This window comes from Tachysurus fulvidraco, chromosome 21 (assembly GCF_022655615.1).
Source record: "Tachysurus fulvidraco isolate hzauxx_2018 chromosome 21, HZAU_PFXX_2.0, whole genome shotgun sequence".
NCBI classification, from domain to species: domain Eukaryota; kingdom Metazoa; phylum Chordata; class Actinopteri; order Siluriformes; family Bagridae; genus Tachysurus; species Tachysurus fulvidraco.
Window position 1 is genome coordinate 16,954,572 of NC_062538.1, and position 14,805 is coordinate 16,969,376.

At 36.2% G+C, this 14,805-nt stretch overlaps 1 protein-coding gene across 1 annotated transcript; it reads right to left on the minus strand.

Moving 5' to 3' along the window:
- Positions 1-12,485: 12,485 nt before the first annotated feature.
- LOC113634500 (vitelline membrane outer layer protein 1-like) lies at positions 12,486-14,419 on the minus strand. Its single transcript, XM_027133513.2, has 5 exons — positions 14,080-14,419; positions 13,705-13,832; positions 13,282-13,395; positions 12,857-13,038; positions 12,486-12,719 (listed from the first exon to the last, which is right to left on the minus strand). The coding sequence occupies exons 1-4, from the start codon at positions 14,269-14,271 to the stop codon at positions 12,858-12,860; spliced, it is 615 nt and encodes a 204-aa protein (XP_026989314.2). The 5' UTR covers positions 14,272-14,419; the 3' UTR covers positions 12,486-12,719; position 12,857.
- Between the last annotated feature and the right edge of the window lie 386 nt (positions 14,420-14,805).

Here is a 14,805-nt window from a genome sequence, read left to right on the forward strand (position 1 = left end):
CCTCCACATCGAGAGGAGTCAGCTGAGGTGGCTCGGGCATCTGTTCCGGGTGCCTCCTGGATGCCTCCCTGGGGACGTGTTCCGGGCATTTCCAACCGGGAGGAGGCCAGGGGGGCGACCTAGGACACGCTGGAGGGACTATGTCTCTCGGCTGGCCTGAGAACACCTCGGTATTTCCCCGGAAGAGCTGGAGGAAGTGTCTGGGGAGCGGGAAGTCTGGGTGTCCTTGCTTAGACTGCTGCCCCTGCGACCCGGCCCTGGATAAGCGGTAGAAAATGGATGGATGGAAATTAGACAAGGTAACTTACCCTTTACAGTTTATTGTATTATATATTGTATTTTGTGACCATTAATCTAAAAACATTAATCCACCACAAAAAAACAAAAAACAAAAGATTGTTTTCAGAAAGATTTGCTGGTTGGCAAACTGATGTAATTCAAAAAAGTGGCTTAAACAATTAATGTTGACTGTACTAACACTATCCTGTAGTTTCTGTCACTTAGATATTTAGAAAATATAAATATATACTCTGAATGACAATGTATTTAATCAGTCAAAACGTTTTTCTTAATGTTATAAAACACAAACACACACACACACACACACACACACACACACACACACACACACACACACACACAATAAATATATATAAATATATATATATATATATATATATATATATATATATATATATATATAGTTCTGTGGAAGTATTGGAACAGCAACGCCATTTCATTTGTTTTTCTATTTTTCTATACACTGAAGATGTTAGGGTGTGAGATAAAAAGATGAATATGAGGCAATAGAGCGGAATTTCAGCTTTAATTTCCTCATGTTTACATCCAGAAGTGTTGTTGATTTGTTTGGTAAGTCAGTTTAAACCCTGATTTAGATTTAGGGCTCAAAACGTACTAAACAGATTTAGGGGTTTAGAAAAAAATAAGGAAACGAAACCTGGATTTCTGCTCTGGTGTGTCATGTTCTCACAGTCTTCTCATAATCGCTTGATGCACTCACCAACACATTCAGTGGGAAATGTCTGATATATAATAAGAATGATATACAAAGGGATTAATTATAATTATAATTATGCTTCAGAAATGTTTCCTTTAATCATGCAGCTAAATCTAAACAGAAAGTAAAACTAAATAAATGATCATGAATCCAGAAAATAAAATAATAATACCTCCTTTATGAATATTACCCACATTCACTGTTACATTTGAATTGGTAAATTTCAAAATTGAGTTTTGGTTGTTCCGTAATTCACATAATTTAGCAACAGAATCAATGTAGTTTGGGCAGCCAGCAAATTGACTTAGAATTATAATCACAGTTTATTCCATTGTTTATTTCAACTCTAAAATACGAATTTTAAAATAGAAAATATTTTGAATTGTACAAAACAATGTTACAAATGATTAATTATGCAGAATTGCATGGTGTTGGTAATGTGATAGCTCTTAAGGATCCCAGAAAAAGGACAAAAAGATCAAAAAGGGTTTAGTTACATTTGTGTTTGCTTTCCTGTCAGGAAGTTTCAATGTTTTTAGAAATTGGAAATAAAAATCACTGCTGAATATTTCTGAATGTTCTGAATTTGTTGCTGAATATAATACTTTTTATGTTTGCAAAAGAATAAAGGAATAAACTGTAAAAAGTAAGTCAGTTTAGAGCCCCATTTAGATTTAGGGCTCAAAATTTACTAAACATATGTAAGGGTTTAGAAATAAATATAAGGAAATGCAAGCTGAAATTCTGCTCTGGTATGTCATGTTCTCACAATCGCAATCTCACAATCTCACAGTCTGCTCATAATCGCTTGACGCACTCACCAACACATTCAGCAGGAAATGTCTGATATATAATAAGAATGATATATAAAGAGATTAATTATAATGATTATAATTATGCTTCAGAAATGTGTACTATGTTTCCTTTATATGTGTCAGGGAGTCTTTTTAGAAATTGCCGCTGAATATTTTCTTCTTTTTGTACATTTACAAAGTAAAATTAACAGGAAATACAAGGTAATAATTTAAAAAGCTGTATAAATATTACAGTATAATAAATATGAATGTACATTTTCTTTTTGGTGAACTTGGTAGATAATAATTGTAGGAGCCATGTTAGGTGTATGTCATGTGACTGCGGGAGTTAGTAATTACGTAAGGTTAAAACACCTGTGTGTGGCTCTGGAAGCATGTGGGGGTGAGTGTAGGAGTGTAGGAGCACACATGTTTTTCAAGTGGATGGAGAATAAACAGCAAACTGCAAGGATGATTAACGTGTCACGAATTTATTGCTCCCCACTCAGCTCCTCGGTGACTTTAAGATCGCTGTGCCGCTACAATAATAATAATAATAATAATAATAATAATAATAATAATAATAATAATAATAATAATAATAATAATAATAATAATAATAACAATAATAATAATAATATATTGATGAATAAATAATGATTATTTTCTTCTTTTTGTACATTTACAAAGTAAAATTAACAGGAAGTACAAAGTAATAATTTAAAAAGCTGTATAAATATTACAATATAATAAATATGAATGTACATTTTCTTTTTGGTGAACTTTGTAGATAATAATAATAATAATAATAATAATAATAATAATAATAATAATAATAATAGCTACTAACCTATTATTTTAATACTAATTAATTTAAATCTCTATGGTTAATTCTCCGCAGACCACTTGAAGGAATTCTCTGCATCTTCTTCATCTGTTGATGGTTTCATTTCCCCTTTACGATGCTTTTGATTTGTGTGTTCACATGTTTCAGTGCTTCACTGTTTCTTTGTCAACATTTTGTTGATGCCAGATTTGTTATCATATTGGTATAGTCTTTTCCCTATTGTTTATGTTTTGCTAAAGTACACAGTTGCATTATGCTTATGAATTGTGAGTCATATAAATATTTCATATAATTGCCACATACATTTAATCTTTAACTCTGCTTTGACTGGCTGAGCTCTCCATGCTTGTTCTGCCCCAAAAGCACGCTGACACACTGTAGAGGTTAATGGCCACCCAGTGTCTGCTCTCCTGGATTCAGTAAGCACCATTACACTGGTGCACCTGACACTTTGATCTCAACCAGTTAAGATGGCAAGGACGGTCTAAATTAGAGGCTGGATGGCAAAAAGGCTGCCAAAAACACGTTCATCTTTTCCTGATCCTGACTCCTTTTCCTCACTACACTTGGACTCGGCCACAGACACATTCTTCTCCTCTCTATCCTCAACCATGTCCTTTGCAATCTGTCCACTAAACTTTCTCTGCAATCTGTCCCACTAAGCATGGGAATGGTTTGCATCCTACCTGGAAGTTCACTCATATTAGTTAACATGGAAGGGAGTGACATATGCTCCATGCAGATACTCCACTGGTGTCCCACAGGGCTTGGTACTTTGTCCTCTCCTTTTCTCCCTGTATACTCACTTTCTTGGTAAAGTTATTTTCTCACACAGGTTCTCTTACCACTGCTATGTTGATGATCCTCAACTTATCTTCTCCTTCCCACACTCAGATACCACAGCTTCTGTTCGGATCTCAGCACGTCTGCCAGACATATCATCGTGGATGATTGCTTATCAGTTGAAGCTCAATCGCAGCAAAACTGAACTGCTGATCATCCCAGGTGATTCATCCCCAGGTCAATGCAATATCCCTGCATAATGATCTGATCTCTGCTTCAGTTACAGCTTGGGGTAACCATGGACAATCAACTGTCCTTTTTCTCACATGTTGTTGATGTGGACGCAAATTGTCCTCTGCAAATGGTCCAACAAGATGACTCTCCTCCCTTCCTCTTCAGCCACTGAAGCCAGCAAAGCCAGTGCAGCCAAAGTTTGATGTTTTTTTTTTCCTCTAGCAAAATAAAGACTTTTTGTTGACTTATTCCCTGTCTCTGTGCTATTCTGTTTTCTCCTGCTCGGAACATTGCAATGTGTAGGTAAATAGAAATGACCTATTTACCTTTGGAACTTCCTGCCTTTTAAAAGAGGGTACTGTTATTAAATCAACAAATAAACTCAGCTGTTTTCCAGTAAATCCTTAGTAATTAGATAATGGTAAACTGAAAGCACAAGCATCAGTGTACTTTATTCCTCTGTAAAATAATCTTAAATTGGGATTACCTTGTGGAAACTGAGCCACAGTTTTTTAAAGAATAGACATTTCTGACTTTGACTGAATATGTTGCCTTGACTCAGTAGGAACATCTTACTGTATGAACATTCTTTGTATTTTAAATGGTTACTCAAATTAAGGAGAAACCCTAAACCATATCCTACCTTATGGCAAGTAAAACAATCATTATAAAGAAGTATGAAATAAGGCTGGACACCAACAAGGAAACAGAACATTTCATATATTTTTACCTGGCCTAAAAAATAGTTAAATAATCATCAATATGAACGACAACATCAGTGTTGTTGATAGTCAAATATATATAGAGAGACAAACAAGACAAAAATAACAGTAAAAGTTTCCTTGCTGAACCTTTCCTCATTCCACAGATCACTATGTAAACAATAATAAATTAGTACAACAAGTACTACAAAAAAAAATAAAATAAACAAGTACAACAAAAAAAAACAAAAAATTGTTTTCAAAAAGATTTGCTGGTAATTCAAAAAGGTGACTGTACTAACATTATCCTGTAGTTTATGTAATTTAGATATTTAGAAAATAAAAATATATACTGTGCATGACAATTTAATTAATCAATCAAAACATGAATATGAGACGATAGAGCAGAATTTCAGCTTTAATTTCTTCATGTTTACATCCAGATGTGTTGTTGATTTGTACTAAACAGATGTAAGGGTTTAGAAATAAAAATAAGGAAATGCAAGCTGAAATTCTGTTCTGGTGTGTCATGTTCTCACGGTCTTCTCTTAATCGCTTGACGCACTCATTAACAATTTCAGAGGGAAATGTCTGATATATAATAAGAATGATATATAAAGGGATTAATTATCATTATAATTACGCTTCAGAAATGTTTCCTTTAATCATGCAGCTAAACAGAAAGTAAAATAAATGATCATGAATCCAGAAGATAAAATAATAATACCTCCTTGATGAATATTACCCACATTCACTGTTACATTTGAATTGGTAAATTTCAAAATTGAGTTTTGGTTGTTCCGTAATTCACATAATTTAGCAACAGAATTAATGTAGTTTGGGCAGCAGATTGCCTTAGAATTATAATCACAGTTTATTTAATTGTTCCTTAAATGTATTGTACAGAACAATGCTGCAAATGTTGATTAATTATACATAATTACATGATGTTGGTAATGTGATGGCTCTTAAGGAAAAAAAGATCAAAAAGGGTTTAGTTACAGTACATCTGTGTTTGTTTCCCTGTCAGGAAGTTTCAGTGTTTTTAGAAATTGGAAAACAAAATCGTTGCTGAATATTTTCTTATTTTAGTCAATTTACAAAGTAAAAATAATTATTTAAAAATCTGTATGAATATTATAATAAATATGAATGTAACATTTCTATTTGGTGAACTAAATAGCTAATAATAATAATAATAATAATAATAATAATAATAATAATAATAATAATAATAATAATAATAATAATAATCATATAAACAACAATATAATATTGTTTGTGTATGCAAAGAAATAAAGGAATAAACTGTAAAAAGTAAGTCAGTTTAGAGCTCCATTTAGATTTAGTGCTCAAAACGTACTAAACAGATATAAGAGTTTAGAAATAAATATAAGGAAATGAAATCTGAAATTCTGTTCTGGTGTGTCATGTTCTCACAGTCTTCTCCTAATCGTATGACGCACTATAATAATTAAAGCATTTAATAATCTTTCATACTGTATTATTCAAGAATACTGTATTTACCACACTTATTTATATAACACAAGGAAGGATAATGAATATAAATACAAGGGAGTTTCTGTGCCATTCAGGGTACGATTAGATATAATTGTTGAGATATTTGAGACACACACTAACACCCACACAAAAACACACACATGCACACTCACACACAAACACAGAGACAAACAAAACAAAAGTAAAAGTAAACCTTTCCTTGTTCTTCAGATCACTAAATAAACAATAAATTAGACAAGGTAAATTACTTTTTACAGCAAAAAACACAAAAGATTGTTTTCAAAAAGATTTGCTGGTAATTCAAAAAAGTGTCTGTACTAACATTATCCTGTAGTTTATGTCACTAAGATATTTAGAAAATATAAATATCTACTCTGCATGACAATTTATTTAATCAATCAAAACTTTTTCTTAATGTTACAAAACACACACACACACACACACACACACACACACACACACACACACACACACACACACACACACACACACACACACACACACACACTGAAGGACCGAGGGACGTCCACAGCCGAGCTGAAGGGCCAAGTGACGTCCACAGCCGAGCTGAAGGGCCGAGTGACGTCCACCGCTGAGCTGAAGGGCCGAGTGATGTCCACAGCCGAGCTGAAGGGCCGATTGACGTCCCCCGACACATGTCTTGATGACCAGAGTAGGAGGGAGGGAGGGCGGGAAAGATTTGTCGCCACGGGCCTGCAACACCCTCTGTGGATTAAGTGAGGTCACGTCCTCATCGGACGGAACCGGAAGTGGAGCAGCGTCCCTCAACGAATAAAAATGCGGAGCAATGTCACCGACAAAAGGAAAAAGTCCAGGAAGACTGACGGAACAGTTCAGGAGGAACACGCCGAAAAAAAAGCCGGTCCGAGCTGGAAGCTATCCTGCTGGGTCCAAGTTGGCAAGGAATCATTCTGTCACAACCAGGAAGGAGAGAGACAGACCCATATGCAGGATAGCTTCAAATGAATGGGATTTAAAAACTAATAAATCCAAAACAGTGAAAAAGACAAAAACTAAACAATACAAATGATGAGGAAATAATAAGGAAACACAGACAACACTTATCTAGACACTTATTCACATTCACTGATTCCTCACTGCCATCTGCAACATGGCTCAGTAAAATACACACAACAATTACTGATAATGAACAGGGGCCTGTTTCAGAAAGGAGGTTAAGTGAAAGCTATGTTAACTCTGAAATGAGGGAAACTCTGGGTTTTCCGTTTCAGAAAGGGAGGTATGTTAAACCCGAGAAAGCAGGTCAAGTCAAGCCAGTTTCTGAAAGAGAGGTAACTTATACTCAGAGTCAGTTACCATAGTAACCTACTCTGTGAACCTAACCTGGTCAGAAGCAGGTTTTCTTTGATAAACCCAGAGTTTCTTTCGGTCTCCTTCCCTTTTTTAAAGAGGAAGCGATGATTAAACACCTCATTCACCGCACACATTTCACTTACGCAGAGAGCATAAAAGAGAATGAAATGTCCTTTTATGGACGATCCTGTTGACAAAGAGGCTGTATTAATTCGTAGGGAGTTACATTTACATCAGGAGAGGATTATGAGGCCCAGAGTGGATTTTTTTGTCATATCCCTATGCATTTTTATTTGAGCAGTACCGTTTTTCTTCACAGTCAATAAGATACATTCACAATCTCATCCATCCTTACATTAAAAACTTCAGCCATTTCGGCCGTGCTCTTACATCCGAGCAGGAGGAGGAGGAGGAGGAGGAGGAGGAGGAGGAGATATGAACTTAGATTCTATAGGCTACTCCACATAAAAATGTGAGGAAATGTGAATGTGTAGATTGTTTTATGTGTAAACACATAATATTAACATTACCTACATCACATGTAGGCCTCTCTGTGGCAGCAGAAATGGTTTCTTCATCATCCCCATCATCCTGTAAAGGTGAGCATTCCATAAAGTACACTTTATAATACTATTTGTCATAATTTAAGGTGTATTGAGTAGGCTACTTACAACTACCTGGCGTTCTGTTGGGACAGGAGGCTCCAAGAGACAGATATTACCATGCGAATCTGTTGGGACCAACAAAAAACCCAACCCAAAGTAATATAAATTGAAATATCACAAAAAGTCTATCTAAAAAAATACACATACAGTAGGTAGACCTCTTACATTTTATGAAGGCACTTCTGGAATCTTCTGGAGTGACTGGATCTGATGAAGTCCCTTCAGGAATTCCCTCAGCAATTGGCCTTCCAGCATTCAGGCTCAGGGCCATCTCCTCTGCCTTCTTTCTGTTGGCTGAGTAGTCAAATGAGAATGAACATTTAGACCCATGATAAAAAAATGCTGCTGCACTGCTAGACACTGAATGCTATTTAGTTATTTAATATGTCAAATGTTTGTAAAGCCAGGTACCCTACAAATATTATATGCTCAAGGCTTACCTGATTGAATTATGTTTTTATATTTCATTTTAAGCTGCTGCCACATTCTTTTAATGGCTGCAGGATTGCACCTATACATGAAAATTAAATTATAGTTGTGGTGCACGTGCTTAACTCAGAGTCAGTCAGTTTAGTTGATAAAACTCATTTCAGCTATTCTGTAACCCAGAGTGTTCCATCACAGGGTTTGTTAATTCAGAGGTCAAGTTTAAACTCAGAGTTGGTTGAACCTCCTTTCTGAAACAGGCCCCAGGTGTGTGGAGACAGGGAGGAGTGAACGAAGGCAGGGCAGACACGTGACACAGAAGAACAACAACTTCACATGGCCTAAAGTCCGGGTTGATTCCTGACATAATAATAATAATAATAATAATAATAATAATAATAATAATAATAATAATAATAATAATAATAATAACAATAACAATATAATAATAAACAATATAATAATTTTTGTGTATTCAAAGGTTTGGACACTGATGAATATGCTTTATATTGTTTCTTTTTTTATCATTTTAATTCTGATTTAGATTTTTTATTATCTTGTTATTCACATTTATAACAAATTTCGTTTCAGCCATGTTGGGTATATGACCATGTTAAATGTGTTCTGTCATTTGCCAAGCTATTTTGTCATTTTCCCTGGATTTTGATTCTTTAGCTGTTCACTTTTTTATTCTGCCAGCCCTCTAATAGTCTATTTGTGATTAAGTGATGTGTGTGTGTGTGTGTGTGTGGGGGGGGGGGGGTTACTTGCCCTATGACACCATGTCTCTTGTGTGTCTGCCTTTGAGTGCAGGTGAGGACACATTTGAGCTGCACTCGGTGGAATTGGAGCTGGAGGCTGTGGGGAAGCAGATCCGTGATTTACAGGTGAAGCAGTTCGAGCTGCAGAAGCGGAAAGCCGCGCTGGAAGCTTCCCGGTTGGTAGCTCACCTGTCTCAGGTAAATTCCCGGCATGAAATTACTACTCCCTCCACCTCTACTCCGTGGGTTTCTCTGTCCAGGCCCAACGCACCTGGGAAGCTGCTTGCCCAGGTTCTGTTCACTCCGGCGCCAGGGTACTGCAGACCCTGGGTGCAGCAGCATCGGAAGACACGAGCCGGGCCCCGGTAGAGGACCTCTCCTCCTCCGCCGCCACCGGTCTTTGAAATGCCCACCCGGAACCACTTTGCCCCCCTTCGCGAGAAGGACCGTGACGCTGTGATCATCAGAGACTCCATCGTACACTATGTTCGTGCTACTGTGGCTAAAGTTAAGGCTCGCACTCACTGCTTACCTGGTGCTCGTGTTCTTGATGTCGCTGCACCGGTACCTGGGGTCATGAGCAGAGACACAGAAGCTGTGGTTCTTCATGCCGGCACGAACAAAACCAGCCTGAGGCAGTCAGAGATCCTGAAGAGGGACGTCAACACCATGGTGGAGACAGTCCTCAACACAGAGCCAGCGGCGAGGATCATCGTGTCTGGACCTCTTTCCACGTACCAGCAAGGAATCGAAAGGTTCAGTAGACTTTGTGCTTTAAATGAATGCTTACATTCATGGTGTCAGGCTCAGAATTTACTCTTTATTGATAACTGGAATGTTTTCTGGGAGTGTCCTTGGCTGTTCCGGTCTGATGGCCTGCACCCCAGCAGAGTTGGAGCGGAGATCCTCTCAGACCACATCTCCAATGCACACCTTCTGACTGGTAAACTACAATTTAAATCTAAATTTCAATAGCTATCCTTCACCTCATCACACTGATACAAATGCACACATAGCTAATCCTATAGAAACTTTGTCTGTTCACTGAGTAGTGAGATCAAAAAGTAAATGCATGAGAAGTTCTTGAAATAATCTCACAATTAGACCATAGAAATTCCAAAGAAACAAACAAAAACAGTTCCTAAAGTTTTGGCTTCTGAACATTAGATCACTTGCACCCAAAGCATTGTAAATGAAATCATCTCAGAAAATAGCTTCACTGCACTCTGCCTTACTGAAACTAACTGGAATAAACCAAATGGTTACATCGGTATAAGTGAGTCTACACCATCAGGATACTATAAGCATGAGCCTCGTCAGACTGGTCGTGGATGTGGTGTTGCCACTATCCTTAGTGATTTCCTTACTGTTACCCAGATAACACAGTGTAGATTTAATTCTTTTGAAGTACTTTTTCTTAATGTTACACTCTTGCACATGCATATGAAAAAGTCCCTAATGTCTTTTGCTATAATGACCGTGTAAAAACCACCAGGGCCCTACACTGATTTTCTTAGAGAATTTGCAGATTTTCTTTTGGACCTATTGATTAACTTTGATAAAGCATTATTTGTAGGAGACTTTAACATTCACATTGACGATACAAACGATGCTTTAGGACTCACATTTATGGACCTACTAAACTCATTTGGGCTTAAACAAAACATCACTAGAGCAACTCATCGTCTTAATCACACACTAGATTTAATAATATCACACGGAATAGATGTCACTGATATAGATATCATACCTCAAAGTGATGACATCACAGACCATTACCTCATTACCAATGTACACACTACCTATAGAGCAGACTAACTGTGTGTCACCACGTTATCGACTCGGTAGAACAATTATTCCGACCACTAAAAACAGATTCACAAATAATCTGCCTGACCTGTCTGGACTTCTTACTGTACCCTTAAACACAAACGATCTAGATGTAAAGACTAACAGCATAGGCACTATATTAACTCGCACATTAGACACTGTTGCCCCCAAAAGAGAGTTAGAGACAAAGCACCTGCACCATGGTATAATAGTCATACTCACACCCTCAAGAGAGAAACCCGTAACCTCGAGTGAAAGTGTTAAAAAACTAAATTAGAGGTTTTTATAATAGTGTATAAGGACAGAATTTCCAGCTATAGACAGCTGCTAGGGCTGAGCACCTGAGCAAACTCATAGAAAATAAGCAGAACAATCCCACGTTTTTATTTAGCACAGTGGCTAGATTAACAAAAAAAAAACAGAAATCTGAACACACTATTCCATCACAGTTCAGTAGTGAGGATCTTATCTGATAAAATTAAAAGCATCAGGAACAAAATAGGAGATGTACAACATGTGACCCAGTCTCACCTAAAGCTCTATACTCACAACCACAGTGCTTTGAAAAGTACAGGACAGGAATAATCAGATAAGCTTATTACTACAGCTAGATTAAATTATCATTAATATAAAAATATTCACAAGACAGAGACCAAATCAATAAAAGTTATTTTTATTTAGTATTGATATTGCATTAATATTTTGTTTGTGCTATCAACTCTGGTAATAAGAATAGTGACATTTCACTGCTTTTGGTTGCCGCCGTTATAGATAAATGCCTCCAGCTCTGACTGCGCGTGCACGCTGCGCGTGTCTGTGCTTCTCCGTAGAGCGCGCGTACGTGCGTAATGCAATCTAGGAGCAGTGATTCGCCAAACCTCCCTTATTGCAGGCGCACACATTTCGTCTGTGTTTATTTTGTAGTAACGAGTAACGAAGATGCTTAGTGGAAATATAACGGAGTAAAAGTGTACATTTTATCTAGGAAATGTAGTGGAGTAAAAGTGAAAGTTGACATAAATTTAAATAGCGAAGTAAAGTACAGATACGTGAAATTTTTACTTAAGTACGGTAACGAAGTATTTTTACTTCGTTACATTACAACACTGTGCTACTTACATACAAGGCTCTTAATGGTTTAGCTCCCATGTATCTAACTAGTCTTCCAGCACGTTACAATCCTTCAAGCTCTCTGAGATCACAAAACTCAGGACTTCTGGTAGTTCCCAGAATATCTAAGTCTACTAAAGGTGGTAGAGCGTTTTCGTATTTAGCTCCCAAACTTTGGAATAGTCTTCAGTGCCAGTAGAAGACAGTGCCAGTAGCTAATTGACGAAAGCAAATTAAATAAAATAAATTTGTTCATTACTGCATTTTGTAATTAAACAATTAATTTACATTTAATTTTAAATAAATTGTAGAGTCCAATTTTTTAATCTAGATTTTTAAATCTTTACAAGAAAAGTACATTTTAAAAAAAATCTTACCATATATTTGAAAATATTACTTAGATTATCAAAGGCAATAAATGTTCAAATAAAAACTACAAAAACACAGAAACTGAGCTGTTGATCATTTTATTTCCTTAAGTAATTCAAAGCTGATTTTCACTTAAAGTACAGGCAAAGGATAACAAATAAGACAAAATCATCAGTGAGTACATTTCTGTAATTAGTGACAGATTGATGAGTTATTATTACACATATAATTCACTCAGATATATGATTTCATGAGAAATAAAGAGATTTTGATTCTTTGTTAAATGTAGTTGTCTTGATTCATGTTCTTGTCATGTCAATTCTTGCTGCAAGACAGAAACAAATATCAAAATGAGGCAAAAAAAATCTTTAGTGTATACCTCATTTCCTTTTTCTGCTTTTATGCTTTCTGAATAAAAGTGCAATGTCGTTCCTTTTGTGATCCAGAGTTGGTAAAACGTACCTTAGTTGCAGCAACTGAAGACGACATCATTAAGGCTGGTGTCATCCCATATGCCCTGAGGCGATTCCACTTTTGTTTGGATGCCACAAATCCCAGTTCCACCACAAAGTGAGCTCCAGGAACCCCAGGTACCCCAGCTCATACCACTGCCTTCCAACACAGAGCCCGTGGAGCATTTGAACCTGGAATTTTAGGTTAGAGAAACATTCCATGTTATCTTCAAGTCAAATTGCTTCATCAAGCAAAGTTATGAAAACGTCCCAACTTTGATCATATCTTGTTAATTATTACTGAATAATCCAATTAAGATTATAGTAACAGATCAAAAGATTTTTAAATATCAGCTTTATAAAAAATGTTAGTCTTATATTATGTATCTTATTTTTTGATAATATTGGATGTGTTTTTTGTGAGTTACTAATTACCTTATGTTGTCAGCTGCAGTATCATCTCCCCATCCCTGATAACCCTCTACTCGCAGCTGGAAAGCTTTCAGTACTCCACTGGGGCACCAAAGGGGCGATGACCAAGACCCCCAGCTGTAAAAAAAAAAAAAAATTAATAATAGTTAATGCCACTACTATTCCTACTACTACTACAAATAATAATGATGATACAAATAACAATAATAATCATCATCTTCATTATTTATATTATAATTATTGTTGTTTTAAAACTCTCCAAAACACTAAATAAATAACAGAACAAATTATATTTAAATGATTTAAATCATGACATTGGAATAATCTTGGTCCAGACACTGAATAATCTTGGTCCAGAATTTAGGTATTGTAGGTTTTCTATCTATATGTAATATTCAGTAAATATTGTATGCCTTTTTCTTTTACCTTCCTACAGCAGATCTGATAGTTGTGAAGCCCCCAATATTATCGGTAGAGCCAATGGGCTTAGAGCAGTGAAGAGCAATTCCATTTAGGGCTGTGTCATCTGACCAAATTCCCTGATATGACAGAACCTGAAAAACAAACAAGCATAAAACTGCTTTAGTAATAAATATTTTTTGTTGAGTAAATTTATTTACAGGATCATTTAAACTGCACCTTTGAATAAAACTACACAATTATATGTTATGTTTGTTACATTTTTGGCCAACTGGAATCATTCAGTTCCCCTTCATCTCTGACTCTGACTTCACAATTAACTGTATTTCACTTGTACAAATAGAGATCATTTTAGTTACACCACAAATAAGCTGTACTTACCCTGAGGCTAAAGCCTGTAGCATAGGTGCCTGTAGGACACTTCTCTGAAATTCCCCATGTTCCCCAGATCTGTCCGTTCATAACAGAGATCAAACTGGGAAACGGCCCAACAATTCTGCTTTGTGTATCATTGACACTTGCACACTCCCCGAAGGAAAGCATGAGCAGAGGCAAAACAAGCACAAGATACATTCTTTTGGATACAGCTGAAAATAAAGTGAAACTGTTATCAGGTAATCAGAATGATTCTCCCTGCAAACGTGCTCATGCTGACAGCAGATGCTTTTATATACTGTCTACCATCCCATTCGATGCAAAGAATTACATAAGTATTGACTGTAATTATCATATTTTTACCCCTCAAATATTTGGCATTAATCCAAGTCAAAACCAGTGCACAAATATTAAACTGGTTTAATTTAATTAGTTCAGTTCAAATCATGTTTAAAGAATGACAAATATTTTAAGATTAAAAAACTATTTCTTCAGCATTAATTTGATTATGTAAATAAAAAATAATTGTTAAGTAATAAATGTTTGCACATTGGTACAGGATCACTGCACTTGGCTTTAGTTGTGAATGAGTGTGTGTATGTGTGTGTATGCCCTGCAAAGGATTGGCATAATATCCCTACAATCTCCATACAAATAAACAAATAAAAATGAAATTAATTGAGTTGATTATTTTTATCAGTCACAAATCTTGCTTTTTAAATCACTGCCTGC

Excerpts from the sequence above, each read along its gene's own strand:
- LOC113634500 (XM_027133513.2), bottom strand. The coding sequence starts at position 14,271 with ATGTATCTTGTGCTTGTTTTGCCTCTGCTCATGCTTTCCTTCGGGGAG. Across the intron at positions 13,833-14,079 it reads CTACAGGCTTTAGCCTCAGG|GTTCTGTCATATCAGGGAAT; the intron begins GTAAGTACAGCT and ends TTTGTTTTTCAG. Across the intron at positions 13,396-13,704 it reads ATCAGATCTGCTGTAGGAAG|CTGGGGGTCTTGGTCATCGC; the intron begins GTAAAAGAAAAA and ends TTTTTTTTACAG.